Genomic DNA, 15,099 nt, shown 5'->3' on the forward strand with positions numbered 1-15,099 from the left:
CCCCATCAGGATAGTCATGTAGCAACGTGAGGCTATGGGCTCATGGTGACATTCTGGTGAATGGTGTGCAAGAGAAACACTTATTTAACTGATCCCGGCCCCATTGATCCTCAAGCCTCAGTGCAATGTGGAGAACTTTTATTCCTAAGTACAGCCATCTGGGCTATTATCATGGCCCCATGGGCTGGGCTCTCAGCCTGGATGGACATTCAGGAGCCATGCTGGGAAGTGAGTGCCTAAGCCCAGCCAATTCCAGGGCCATCTTGGGCAACAGCCTTCTCCATATGTAACCATGAGGCTTGGACGGGCTCATCTCAACAGTACAAAACAAGTAACATCTTTTCTACCTGGTCTTATGTGACATGCTCCAAGTTTGCTCAGCTCCCAGGTGAGGGGAGCGTGAGAAGTGCCTAAGGGTGACTTGGAGAATGAACAGCACATCCAAATGTGGGTTCGGCCAGGGAAGGCTTTGTAGGAAGGAAAGAATTTCAGGAAAGAAGCTTGGGTAGCCTAATAATACAGATAAAGCAATTAAATAATTCAAAGTAGTAGCCACCACCATCCAGTTGTGTCCTGGGTTACATTCTCACAGTTCTTGTCCCCACGCAAAAATATTTTCACATCAGTGTGATCACGGAGTGCACACAATTTTAGATTCTGATTTTACTTAGTGAGGTATTGGATGAGCTTTTAAAAAAGGTATTTCTAAGTAATCGTCAGAATTAGAATTCTTCCAGTGGTCCCAACCTAGAGACAAGATTAAAAGACTTCAGGACCACGCACTGTGCCATCAAGGCGCTGTGCCTGCTGAAGTTATTACAGGCACCGGGCCTGCGATGCTTTAGTCATTCTGTCGGGAAAGAAAGGATGTTCTTTATTAATGCTCCTTTAGAAATCATCATTCTGATCTCCGTTTGTATTGATCACCCACCCAGCTTTACTAGGTAGTCCAGTATTTGATTAAAGGCTGTAACTGAGCCTAGGCTGCTGTGAGACCCCTCCCAGCTGCCTGCTGAACCTCACTTCTACCCGTGTGCCCACCTGCGGCCCACCGTCACACCTCCATCATGGTACCCAGCGGATGTTTCCATCAGGGAGCAGAAGAATGGGCCTGATGGCTGGAAAAAACAGCCTAGTTGGGAAGGGGGGAGGGTGGAGAGCCGGAGCTGGCCTCAGCTGCCCTCTGTGGCAGCAGCAAGATTCTGCCAAGCAGCACGGCCTTGGGCTTCATATTTTGCCTGGTTATGCAAAAAGTTTGGCATTGGGGACACTTTGACAGCAGAGATCTAAGAAAAGTGAAAATAAGAAAGGCCACTAATGGGGTTTGCCTGTGCTCTTTGGAACGTTTGAATGGATGCTATTAAAGAATTCTGTCTTGATGCCCAGATGGACGTGCCTGCAGAGTTTGTAAAGGAAGGGGGGAGAAAAATGTGAGAAATAGCTCAAGCAAATGAAGAGAGACATGTGATCTAGAGAGAGAAGAGGGTCATTCTGACCCATGATTTGAGAGGCAGCTCTGCCAGGGACCAAAGGCTCCTCAATGAGGTCATCCTTTTCCCAAGCAGCGTGGAGAAGATGACAGTTGGACAGCCAGGAAGGCTATTTCTGCTAGTCACGCACCATGACCTGGAGAAAGCAGTGGGCCCTCTCTGAGCCCAAGCCCCTCATCGACAACATCCGAGGGCTGAACCAGATAGTTCTGTTTTTGTTTATCTCAGTCAGAAGTGAGCCCAGCTCAGGCAGCACTCAGAGCGGAGGTACCGCTGTGGCTTGACTGGGGAGGACTCCTCCTCCGGCCGTCTGTCCCTAATGACTTGTGCGGTATACATCTGTCCCCTTGCCTCTCCAGCTCTTTACGAAACCCCACCCAGCCAGGACCACTGCAGGGAAGGCTTCACCCGGAAAGGATGCCGTCATATCTGCGAGCCTCCCCAGCCACCCACAGCCCTTTTTCTACAATCTGCAGTCACTGCGGCCCTCCCAGGTCACAGTCAAAGGTAACCACCTGGTCAGCTCTGTTTGGCGCCCTGTCCCACAGATGTCCCTTTAGTGACTGGTGTTCCTTTGGAGACTCAGGGGCACAGACCCTTCAGGGTCTTGGGGTCTGACTTTGGATGGCTGTGTCTTTAGTCACAGCAGGAATCTGGGGAGGCCTGTGCCCTGGAAGTGTCCGGAACCACCTCTGTTAGATCCTGACAGACTCACCTGTCTGCCTGTCTATCTAAGACACACATTCCCCTCCTTCTTTCATATATGTGTGTGCGCACATACACACACACCCCTTTCTCTTTCTTTCTCTTTCTCTCTCTTTCCTGCACACACACACACATACACCCCTCCTCACCTCCAAAGCCAGATTTCCCGAGGGGAGAGAGGGTTGCAGCCTCTGTTCCTTAGTACCCACAGTCACCGTTGCTCCTAAGCACCCACGCAGGCCTGCAGCCACTAGCCAAGAGCAGCTGACCTGGGGCACACAGCCCAGTGTGAGTTCCAGCCCTGCTGCTTCTTAGGGAAACTGTGGGTGAAGTCTGATGTCTGGGCCATCTGGGGCATGCATTGCTTTTGGGAAATCCCAAGACAAAGGGCAACATTCTGGAGTTCTATAAGGAGTACAAGGCCAGGTTTGTTGGGGGTTTTTGGTGTGTCCTTTTTTTCCTTCAACTCCAAGAACAGTGCCTGTGGCACACCCATCCCTACCAGATAAGGTGTCTGGGAGGGACAGGAAGGGCAGAGCCCCCCAAGGCTCCTGTGGCTTTGTGCCACCTGCACCGACAGCCTCAGCCACTCCTCCCCTGATATCAGCCCTTTAGAGACACTGAAAACCTGTGGCCACGTGCAAGCTTAACGTATGTGCTAAAACAGGGGAGGAACCCAGGGCCAGGGGACCCAGCTCGGGGCCAGGGTCTAACACAGCCCCTGGAGTGAGGCCCTGGAGTGAGGTGACTTGACGAGCAAGTGGCTACTGCCCAGGCTTGTGCTTTGCCAAGTCCAGGTCACCTGCCCATGGCTCCTCCCTGGGCACAAAGAAAGGGGGTGTTGCCTCTTGGCGGGTAAGCTCCACCATACTAACTGGGGGGTAGATATGTACCTTTTCTCTCTAGGCTCAGAATCCCCCAAAGGAGCCATTGGCCACATCGTCCCTACCGAGAAGACCATCCTGGCTGTGGAAAAGAACAAGATGCTGCTGCCTCCGCTCTGGAACAGGACCTTCAGCTGGGGCTTTGATGACTTCAGCTGCTGCCTGGGGAACTATGGCTCTGACAAGGTGGGCGGGTGTGGGGTGCAGGTATGGGGCACGCGGGCAGGCGGGGCGCAGGGTGGTCACCGTTGAGGCAGAAGCAGTCAGAGGGCGAGTCCAAAGCAGGCACAGCTGCCCCACTTCCTCCTTGTGCCTGTGCCCCCTGCCTGAGAGGGAGACGGCTTGTGCGGCCCAGCTGAGGGCCCTTGTGGGCCAAGCCTCCAACCCATATTCTAAGGAGCGGAGCTTACAAGTTCACAGTGCACGCTGTCACTTCACAGCAGTCTCTGCCACCAGCCGGTCACTTGGCTGCATGGAGACCACTCAGACTCTCAGTCTGGGTGTGGAGTCTTTGGGTTCCCCTGGCATTTGCTCACGGCTCAGACTCTGAGGACACTTACTGAGCATTGAGCCAGCGCCAGAAGCGAGCCGTCTGGTTGCCCTTCATCCACCCTTGACTCAGGCCACAAAGTTACTTCACATCTTGCTGTGGCCCTGGCCACCTCCAGCCTCCTTTCCTAGCCCAACTTCCCTCCCACCCTACATCCCACGCACCGATCACATGACATGAACTCCCTGCCCACCGAGCTCTCCCTTGCCACCCCCAGCCTTCCCTACCACTTCATGAGGCAGCCAGGTGTTTACAACGTCTCCCTAACTCCCTGCTCGCTTGTGTCTCCCCACTCACTAGAGTATGAGCTCCTTGGGGACAGGCTTGGATTGCCTGCATTGGGTCACCAGTGCCAGCCTCCGGAACACATGACATGTCCTGCAGTTCCCATGGCACACAAGCAAGCCACAAGCATCCAGACCTGCCCTTGTCCCTCTGTCACCCTGTCCGGGCTCTCGGCCCTGTGCTGGCTGGGGCGCCAGTGCTCACCCCACTTGTCTCCCATAGATCCTGACAACATTCGAGAACCTGGCTGCCTGGGGCCGCTGCCTGTGTACCGTGTGCCCAGCCCCCACAACGATCATCACCTCTGGGGCCAGTGCGGTGGTCTGTGTATGGGAGCTCAGCATAGCCAGAGGCCGCCCGAAAGGCCTGCACCTCAAGCAGGTACCATACCTCAGGTGGGGATTTTACCTCAGGCGGGGATGGTGCCTCAGGTGGAGATCGTGCCTGGGGCATGTGTGGTGCCTCAGGCAGGTATAGTGCCCTAGCACCATCTAATTCCCTGCGCACCAAAAGCCCTGCCTCCCTCAGGAGCCGAGAACACAGAGAGGCACTGGTGATGGCACATGGCTGTTTGCTGTTAGAAGGCCACGGTTTCATGCCCACGGTGATTTTGACAAGCCCACAGGGCAGGTGGCCCCATGGGACCCATCCCTCAATGAGAGATGCCGCTTACGCGTCAGAGCCAGTGAAAGCAGTTTCCTTGCACTTGAGAACATTTTTGATCATGTGCCGTGGGCACTTGTGCAGATAGCCTCCTTTTACCTTCTCAACAACACTGTAAACTAGGTGCTATTCTTATCCTTACTTTACCGGTGGAAAAAACAGGTGCGAAGAAGTTAAGTGACTCGTCGTGGAGCCGGAAATTGAAAGGCTATTTCAGAACAGCAGTGGAGTAGAGCAAAAACAGGCGGGGGCAGTGGGCTCCTTCCAGTCCCGCCTCAGGAATCACCGCCGCTCTCGTAACAAGCAGAGTGTACTCACTGTTTGCTTGAGACTCTGTACATTCGTTTTAGTCTGGCGAATCCGGCACTGTTATTCCCACTTCCACACAAGGAAACTGAAGCTCAGAGAGAGCGAGTTTGCGTTTTAATCTGGGTCGATCTAACTCTAAACCCACGCTTCCTGCCTGTGCATCCTTGAACCTGCCCAGAATACCACTAGGGTACGCTTCCAACTCTAAAATGCAGCTCATTTTTACATCTGTATTCGTAGTTAGCCATATAGACCCAAGATGACAATCACCAAAATTAATCATACAAAACTCACCACGGATCAGATTTCCTAAACCGCACATGTTTCACTGAAACTGCTCCGCGGTTTCTCTGGATGCTTTTCAAGCCCTCCCCTCACCACCCTACCACCCCCTGCAGCACACGTGTGGTGCAAGGTAGGCACTCAGTAGACGTGAGGTAAAGAACGACTGGGTCAGTGCTGAGGGGGCCGATTACTCCTGTGGAGCAGTGGCACCTGCTGAGGGAGCTGTGCAGGCCAAGTGCAGGCTGCCTTCCCCAGACTCTCAAAGCCAGCCTCGGAGCGCCCTGCCTTTTCACCTTTTCACCCTGTTCTAGGTTTCCTTCTCCTTCCATGGACTGCGGGCAGGGGGCTACGTTCTTACTCCTGACCTGTGTGAAGAGACCGCACATTATTATTACTCTATGGAGTGCTCCCTTATCCCAGGCACCACTTTAGGGACACCCTAGATCCAGCCTGACTGCAGAGCCGGCCTTGGGGAGTCGGGGAAGCGGCCTCCCGCTACCGCTCCCAGGTCCCTTTTCGAAATGAAGATGTGCTATATAAAAGCCCTGTATTGACAGCATAAAAATGTAATTCATCATCCTCTCCTAGTTATAAATCAAGAGGAAAAGGTAAGGGGAATCCCACACGCTCTTATTTCCTATGCAGAATAAAATCCTTTATCATTTACCTGTAGTGGCTGACATGGCCTTGGGGATCCCCCAGACCACCAGCTGCTCAGCGAGGGGGTCTGTCCCTGACTTGCCGGCAAAGACATCATTAAATAGTTTCATACACAGTTTTTTTTAAGTGTTTCATTTTTTAAAGATATTACAACATTAAAGACAAATTTCAAATTCACTTCAAAGTTGAATAATTCTCTATAATCTCTATAAAAGTTTCCATTGTCATATACTGCCATCCCCAGATATACATATTTATACCATTCTGATCATTGTGTAGATATGTTTATTCTGTTTCCACCCAGCCTATCAAATTGTTTCTGCTTCTCCACAGTCTGTAATTTACATTTCAATTGTTCTGTATTATTCCATTTCCATAAAATTACATTTCAATTGTTTTGTTATGTCAGTGCGCCAGGGTTTAATAAACCGTTTCTCCTCAAACTAGACAATTACATTACTTCCAAATTTTAACTATTTTAAATAATGTTGCAGACAACAGCTTATCTAGATTGCTGTTTGCTTCTGATTAATTGTTGCCTTAAAATAAATTTCAAGAAGTAGAACTACCAAGCAGGGACATCGTGCTTTCGATAGTGGTTCTGTAACGTTACATTGCCACCGCGATTAATTAAGAGTGCCCATCTCACCACAAGTGTCCAGCATGAGCAGTTATTTCCACAGGCTTTTGTTTTGTTTTATTTTATTTTACTTTATTCTATTTTATTTTATTTTATTTTATTTTATTTTATTTTATTATTTTATTTTCTTTATTTTTTGCTGCTTTATTTAGGCATGATGACAGTGAAGTCATTTTAATTGGCCACGTAGAGAGGTACTGTGACAGTACCCCCTGATTCATGGTTTCACGTGCCATGGTCTCAGTCACCTGTGGTCAGCCATGGCCCGAAACCAGATAATCCTCCTTCTGACTCATCATCGGAAGGTCAGTAGTAGCCTCGGGCCACATCACAGTGCCTATGACATTCACCTCATGTCATCACAGGAAGGACGAGTAGCGTCCAATAACACATTCTGAGAGAGAGAGGCCACACTCACATAACTTTCATTGCAGTACGTTGTTATAACAGTTCTAGTTTATTACTAGTTATTGCTTTTAATCTGTTACTGTGTCTAATTTATAAATTAAATTTTTTCATAGCTATGTATGTACAGGAAAAAAACAGTACACACAGGGTTTGGTACCACCCACGGTTTCAAGCATCTACTGAGGGTTTTGGAACATGTCCTCCATGGATAAGGGGGACTACTGTATTCTTATTTTATTTATTTATTTATTTATTTATTTATTTTAAAATATAATTTATTGTCAAGTTGGTTTCCATACAACACCCAGTGCTCATCCCAACAAAGAGCCAGTAGACAGCACATTGACATCTGCTGTCCTCCTTCACTGATGTCCTCAGCCTTTCCAGATGGGGGTGGCTACGTGCCTCGTGATGAGAGGCAGTGAGCCTTACACGGGTGGTCAGTGCCTGCACGCAGACTGGCCCCCCTCACTCTCCAGTGCCTCCCTTTGCAAAGCAGTAGATTTGGCTCCATTCATGGACAGCACATGGGGACACTTGGGCTCAGAGCTTCTCTCTCTGAATCCCCAGCCTTTAGTCCAGCATCCCCTGGCTTGTACTCTTTGGAGTCACCATGTCCCTCTACGGTCAGAACTCAGTCATCAGAGCTCCTGTCGGATCCTCTGCTTTTCTCTTCATGTGGACAGCTTCCAGTTTCCTGAGATGACCCCAGTCATCTTCTGTGGGTCACGTCCGGAACCTTGCCAGCCCCATCTGCTTGGTGCCACATTAAGATCTACCGAAAACAAACAGGAATCCCTGGCAGAACTCTTCCTGGCTGTGACCAGGCAAAGTGACAGCTTTGAAATATGATGCTCAGACTCATTGACCCAAATGAGCGAGCAGTCATCCGTCCTGAGGGTGGAGGTTTACCACTAGGTAAGCCAGGGTAATCACATTTCAGAACGCCATCTCTGCACTTCTCTGGCTCATTCCAGAAGACAGCTGCCCGTGTGGATGCAGCAGCTCTCAGATCAGGCTTACCTGGCAGCTTCTGGGACCATTGTGATGGAAACCACACTGTGGCCAGCGGCCGTGGACCTGGGAACACCAGGCCACCCCAGCCCCTCCGGCACGTGTCCCTGGGGAGCAAGGCCTCTGGCCATATCTGGATACATAACCATCTGTGAACCAGGCGAGACCCAGCACAGGCCAACCTGAGCGCCAAGACCAAGGCCCTGAGTCACCTGCTGCCACGTGGCCAGACAGGCTATGAACCCAGATCCATCAGACTTGAAAAGTCACATCTTTTTTCATAATGACCTGACAGCCCCCCCACCGCCTCCCTTCCATTTTAGTTGGCAGAGGCATGTTTGTTTCTGAGGTTCTCCTGGGGTAATGCTCAAACTGGAGCGTGCATGAAAATTTCCTGGAGAGCTTGTGAAAACCCATGGTTTTCATCATAGCCCCGCCCCCAGAGTTTCTGACTCAGTCGGTCTTGGATAGGGCCCAAGAATTTGCATTTGAATTTCTAGCTGATGTTTATGCACCTGGTTGGGACACTACACTTGGTAAATCAGTGTCCTTGCATGTGACTAGTGGTACGTGCATCTTCAACACGCAAGGCCAAGTGTAGGTGAGCTCACAGCGTGTGAGGGTGCAACTAGCCTGTTTCAGTTATGATAAAAGGGCTGCAGATCCACCCTGGCTGAGCCTCAACTCCCAGAAATGGATGGAACTGAGAGGCCAGCATAGACTCATGTACAAACACACACATGGAAACATATGCACACACATACCACAGACTTTGGAATCATGGAATCACCCTGAATCTCTGTTTTCTCATCTGGAGCCCAACAGTAAGTGGGAAGGCAGGAAATCTCCCCAGGTACCTAGATTGAGGGTCCCTCCCATAATCTGTGGATCTGCTTCTTGTCCCCAGGCCTTATATGGACACACACAGGCTGTCACATGCCTGGCAGCATCAGTCACCTTCAGCCTCCTGGTGAGTGGCTCCCAAGACTGTACTTGCATCCTGTGGGACCTAGACCATCTCACCCACGTGGCCCGCCTGCCTGCCCACCGGGAGGGTATCTCTGCTCTTGCCATCAGTGACGTCTCGGTGAGTCCTCACTTTCTCCATGTCTATGAGCCTGCCTGGAAGCATGGCGCAGTGTCCCAAGAGAAAACCCAGGAACAAAGAGAGGCTGATCTCCCAAGAATGTTGAGAAATGTTGTCCCAAATGTGTGGAGTATTCTTTGCCCAGGCAGAGTGGAGCCATCAACATGTGCAGCATCTGGTTCTAGATTTTATTTTTTCCTTTTTTATTTTTCTCCCTCAGGGTGGTGAGAGTGGTGGGAGGTGTCTGTTCTGGCACAGGCGTGAGGGAATTGGGGCAGGAAGTTGGCTTTGGTAAGAGATCTTCTGGGCTTGGTGGACTAATTCAGTTCGCTGATGTTAAGTCAGTGCTAACTCATCAGGTGCTTCTGGTCTCCATGGCAGGAAGTGCTTCTGTTTGTCCCTCCAAGCTGCTACCAAAGATAAGCCTGTCAGGAACGTGTGTGTGTGTGTGTGTGTGTGTTATGTCTGAGTGAAACAGAGAGAGACAGACAGATAGACAGAGACCGAGACAGAGAGAACAGAAAGAGTTAGAGAACTATATATCTAAATCTCAGTGTGGAATTTCTCCCAGGCTGGGATCCTCATCATAGGGCATGGGGTTCCATGAGGATTCAAAGGCTCTGCATCTTCTCACAGAAAACCCTAGGAGTCCAGAGCATGGATAGAGTGGCAAGGGGATAATAGAAAGAGGGGGAGATAATGAAGAAGGCTCCTCGTCCCAACTTTAGCCAAACATGGTGTTCCAGGTAGACTTGAATCTAAGATGAATCTTACATGGGCAGAACAGAGGATGGATGGATGGATGGATGGATGGATGAATAGGTATGTGGCTGGATGGATATTTGGGTGAATTAATGGGCAGATAGGTAAGTGGGCAGATGGAGGGTGGATGGATGGATGGATGGGAGGATGGTGAGTGAATGGACAAATTGGTGGATGTATTGGGAAAGGCACCAAGCCCTGATCCGAGAGAGCATTATAAAGAATAATGTCCTCAGATCTCAGAGGAGACATAGCATGACCAACAACTTGTTGAATTCAACTTGTCCTGGAGCCAACTGAATTCACTAAGTGCCTACTGAGCTCAGGGTTGGGTGCTTGGCAGAGATGTATCAGACATGGTCCTCAGCCTCAAGCAGACTCTTGAGGCTGTCAGACAATTCAGAAAGGGATATGATGGAGCCCAGAGGGCTATGGAAGGGCACTGAGTTTCCTACGTCCTTTCTGTGGTTAGGGCAAGGCTCAAAGGCATGGCTCCAGCTGGTTTTATGAGTCCTCAGTGACAGTGACCACTATACCATTGGCCATAATATTGACAAGGACTTGAGAAGAAAACTCTAGACATAAACATTTCAGGAGGTTCGATGGGGACATTTCTCCTCAGAAATTCCCTTCAGAGAGACACCGCCAATTCTTTGAGCCATATACAATCATTCAAACCTCTGTACTCTGCCCTCTACCAAGTGATATCCAAATCTTCTTCATGGGGACAGGGCTGGCCTGCCTGCCATGTCCAGGCCTCCATGTCTGGAGCCAGAGGCAGTCTCCAGGCTGTGGAAGGAGTCCAAAGGGTAAGTCAGCCAGTTTGTGTCAGAGAAAGCAGTATCCAAACACATGACTGCAGTATGCAAATAGCCAGGAATTTGTAGTTGTGTGAAAACACAAGAGACCTATGAGCCATCTAATAAGAAGTGGGTATCTTAGGTCTTGGAGTACCTTCATTAGTCTTCAGAAGATAGCAGGTTAAGGGTGCTTGGGTGTGCAAACTCTGGCTGAGCAAATGCGGATGGGCAGGCAGTGACCTCAGCGTGGAGTGAAATCAGTTTTTATTGCTGCAGGGCACCATTGTCTCCTGTGCGGGAGCCCACTTGTCTCTGTGGAATGTCAACGGACAGCCACTGGCCAGCATCACCACGGCCTGGGGCCCTGAAGGAGTCATAACCTGCTGCTACATGATGGAAGGGCCAGCATGGGACACAAACCATGTCATCATCACTGGGAGTCAAGACGGCATGGTTCGGGTAGGTGTGTCTTGGGCAGAATGAAGGCAGAATGAGTACAAGAAAGTGGTCTTTGTTCTCACTTCCTCCAAGAGCCCAAATCTATAGGCTGCATTTGAGACCAAATGGTATGCCAGACTAGGTCTTCATGGCAAGTGAGGGCAAAGGCAAGGCTCTCTCCAGGCAAAACGTAGATAGATAGATAGATAGATAGATAGAAGATAGAATTATATATATAATCGTATACACACATATACTCATGAAATGAAATAAACATTTATCAGCACGAGGTGTGAAAGCTGAATGGTCAAATGTGTAAGAACATAGCCCAGTGCTGAAAAGAAATATTTGGGCGATCCATTCACACACTTGCCCATCCATCATCCACCCATCTGTTCACCCACTAATCCATCCAACTATTTATCTCTATACCTATTCATCCATTCATCCATCCTTTCATCCATCCTTCCAATAATACATCTACCTACCTACCCAACTATTTATCTCTCTACCATTCCTTCCTTCCTTCTCTCCCTCCTCCCTCCTTCTCTCCATCCCTCCCTTCCTCCTTTCCTTCCTTCCTCCATTCCTTTCCTCCTATACAATGATCTGTCCTTCCATATACCTATCAATTTACCCATGAATCCATCTATACATCCAAATATTTTTTATCTGTCCATCACCCTAACTCTGGCTCTGTACCAAACTCATCATACAAGCCACAGGGAACACAGAAATTAATAATAAGCCATTATCCTCCAGCTGATCATATCCTAGAAGAGAATATAAACAGAAAATACATGTATGCAATGCATGCTATGACCATGATAATCAGAGTGCCATGAACCCTCTGAGGAAGGCCATGGAGAGGGAAAGCATCAATAAACCAGGAAGAGAACAAAACAGAAACATTGAAGTGTGAGGATTAGCCTGGGAAGAACAAGGTAAGCTTTCTGAGACTGACAGGAGGGATGAAGGAATGAGTAAAGATAAGGAATAATTCAGAGGCTTACTTAAGAAACTGTCAACTGAATTCCACAGTTTAAAGGAAATGTTGACTGAAGGCCATAATGTATTCAAGAAAATGTCCATTGAATGCTTCAAACGTTTATGAAAGCTTGCTGAGTGCCATCATGGCTAAAACTTGGCCTTGCTTTGCATGGGTGTCCATGCGCCAAGGCTCAGAATAATCATGGAGATAATACTTGCTGAATAAATATGTGGTGAGGGTCCAAAGGGAGTATGGATTTATTTCTAACAGAGAGACATGAGAGGAGATGGCAGTATAGCTGAGTCCCAAGGATAAAGAAAAGTTACAGCATATGGAGAGGCCAAGCAGGCTGAGGGGTCACTGTGTGTGGGTGGGAAAGACAAGGCTGAGGAGGGTCCCTTGAGAAGCCCCATTTGTGGGCTAGGAGGGGTACCTCATCTCTGCAGAGAGCAGGGCATCCTGGGCTAGCCAGAACATGAGTAGGTCAGGGAGGCCTGGGCTTGGTGGGGTGACTCACACTGTGGGTCAGTCAGAGGAGCCCAGGCTGGCCAAGCAGCAGGTACATTTTTTTTTGTGGGCCCCCAAGTCATGAGTGAGAGACTTTCATGCACTCAGCACTCATTCATCCAACATGGCAATTGAGCTCCTGGAATGTCCCAGGGCTGGGTTAGGCCTGGTGTGGAGTTCAAAAAATCATTAAGAGGAGGCTGATCCTTGCCCTTTGTCAACATAACATCTGGATTCAGCAAGTGAGAAGCCATATGCAGTCAGCATGAGGACATTAATAGAAGGGCTTGGGACCAAGAGCCAGACACAGAGAATGGGGAGGCCTAGCTGCTAAGTGGTGAGGGAGGCCTCCAGGGATGGCGGCAGTGGGGTGAGAGGGCATTAGCTAAGTAATATGACAATAAACTAGCTGCTGGGTCTCATTCCTGAAGATGAGAGGTTGAGGACGGAGGCACTATGGTCACAGGAGGGCAGAGTAAACCCACCTAAGCTTCAACAGTGCTCTACTGAAGCCTAAGTAATTTTTTGTCCCCGAGAATACATTAGTGTTGGAAGTGAAAGGGGACCATATTCCCATCCCTTCCCTCAGGGTCTGTTGGATGTGAGGGAATGGAATGGGCCCGAGGCCACAGACAGGATCATTTCCCCAGCCATTGGCCCTTTCTCTTTTCTGGACAGATTTGGAAGACTGAGGACATGAAGACATCTGTTCCCGGGCTGGTAGCACCAGAGGATCCCTCAGCTCAACCTCTGAGCCCAAGAGGTACCTGCCCTGCTAAGGGGGTGGGGCCTTCACCTTGCTGTCTTCACTCCCCCTCCCCTCCCATAGCTCCATTCAGTCCTACGGAGTCCAGGGAAGCCATTGAATCTAAGTTGGGGGGACAGAGCACAGTTTACTGCAAGCTGCCGGCAGAACGTGAAGCAGCGTGGAGTAGTCCCGTTGCATCCTGGCCCCGTCATGCAGGGACCAGCAAGCTCTGGGATGCTCCCTGGACATGTGAACAGTCGTGGCGGTTTTCAGGGGCTTCTGAGCCTCAGAACCTTACAGAGTTTAGTTTGATGTTCTCCATCTGCCTGGATGACTCCTCAATGCCAAACTTCCCAGCCCAGGGCCTGAGTCCAAATGCCTACTTGCCTGGACAGCCATGCTGCAGAAAGGGGCAAGGAGGGGCCAGGGAGGGGCCTTGCCATATGCCTGGAGAGAGGAAGTGGTTCCATAGTGCCCCGGCCTGCCCTGGTGATCCTGGCTCCCTCCACCCAACTCCCCATGGCAAGTTCCTCAGAGGTCTGGAGGTCCTCTACATCCGCAATTCCCAGGAGCCTTATTAAAAATGTAGATGTGGGTCCTGTTTTTACCTTAAGCCCTGGCAAAAGATTGGGGGTTGCTAGATTTCCATGTCTAACAGGTCCCCAGTTGAATGTGGTGTGTACCAAGGTAAAAGAACGACTGTTCTGGAGCCCTCTTTGGTTTGTGGCAGATGGGACTGATGTAAGAAAATCTGCTCTCTATTCTGCCATCATGGCCTCTGGTACCATCACCACCATGGCCACCACTGCTCAGCTTGCAGGGAGACGGCTGACCCTGAGCAGTCTCCATCATGCATACTTGCCGTGTATTCTCTAATTTGTCACGACAACCCCGTGAGATAGATTTTATTATGCCACCCATATGAAGGATTAGGACATTGAAGCACAGAGGCCTAGGAGCTTTCCCAGAGTTACCCAGAAGCGTAGGATTACCATCATTCTCACTTCTGTCCCCAGAGCGGACATAAGCAACCTCAGACCAACTTCAGACTGCCAGGCGAACCTCAACCTCGGATACTGCCATGCATCATCAACAATAGCACCACCCCTGATCACAGGCACAAAGATCACCAGCAAAGCCATCGCCTCCTTCTCTTCCACCACAGCTGTCCCAATAGCCCCCAGCCATCACCTCCTCCAGCGCAGCCAGCCTTCTTTCTCAGCTCCGTCTTCATCAAAGATTTTGGCCCAGAACCGAGACATTTTTCTTGGTGCCGCCCATGATGAAAGGAAACATGTTACCATGAAGTGTGACTTCTCCTGTCATCATGAGTTCTGGTTTACTCGTATCCCAAGACCCATGATCATTCATGGGAGAGAATTTATTAGAGTGCTAAGGGCTGCCTTCTAAAAAGAGTAGCCATCTTCAGTTAGTTCCTTTCTAGAATATACTCCACACCTTCCTGATTCATTTAATCATCCATTTATTGTTCTTTCTTCACACAAACATGCACAGACATCTGATCAGCCCTTACTGGGTCCCAGGCTCTACACTGAGCATCCCTTCCTTCAAAATAACACCATCTGGGCACCCTTGTCAATAATGTGGGCAGACCCAAAGCAGTGACCTCAGAAGGATCTACAACCACATTCACTTCATTGTTCCTAGTACCTTGAGGGTCCTTTGGGACTCCAAGGAATCACCCCATCTCAGGGTAAAAAGAAAGATGTGTGGGGTTTGTACATTCTAAAAAACTCACAACACTTCTGGGGCGCCTGGGTGGCGCAGTCGGTTAAGCGTCCGACTTCAGCCAGGTCACGATCTCGCGGTCCGTGAGTTCGAGCCCCGCGTCAGGCTCTGGGCTGATGGCTCG

General features: G+C 49.8%; 1 protein-coding gene across 5 annotated transcripts in view; it reads left to right on the forward strand.

Moving 5' to 3' along the window:
• The window catches only part of WDFY4 (WDFY family member 4), a 298,336-nt gene that overhangs the window by 274,109 nt on the left and 9,128 nt on the right, over positions 1–15,099 (forward strand). For 3 of the 5 annotated variants that reach the window (XM_049645343.1, XM_049645342.1, XM_049645344.1), the window contains 6 exons: positions 1,850–1,997; positions 3,081–3,265; positions 4,137–4,295; positions 8,801–8,980; positions 10,819–11,001; positions 13,157–13,241. In XM_049645343.1, the coding sequence (XP_049501300.1) occupies positions 1,850–1,997; positions 3,081–3,265; positions 4,137–4,295; positions 8,801–8,980; positions 10,819–11,001; positions 13,157–13,241 (940 nt within the window). Of the gene's footprint in view, positions 1–1,849; positions 1,998–3,080; positions 3,266–4,136; positions 4,296–8,800; positions 8,981–10,818; positions 11,002–13,156; positions 13,242–14,242; positions 14,984–15,099 lie in introns of those variants that run through there. The other 2 variants (XM_049645346.1, XM_049645345.1) reach the window with 2 other exon arrangements.

Source organism: Panthera uncia, chromosome D2 (genome assembly GCF_023721935.1).
Source record: "Panthera uncia isolate 11264 chromosome D2, Puncia_PCG_1.0, whole genome shotgun sequence".
NCBI classification, from domain to species: Eukaryota; Metazoa; Chordata; class Mammalia; order Carnivora; family Felidae; genus Panthera; species Panthera uncia.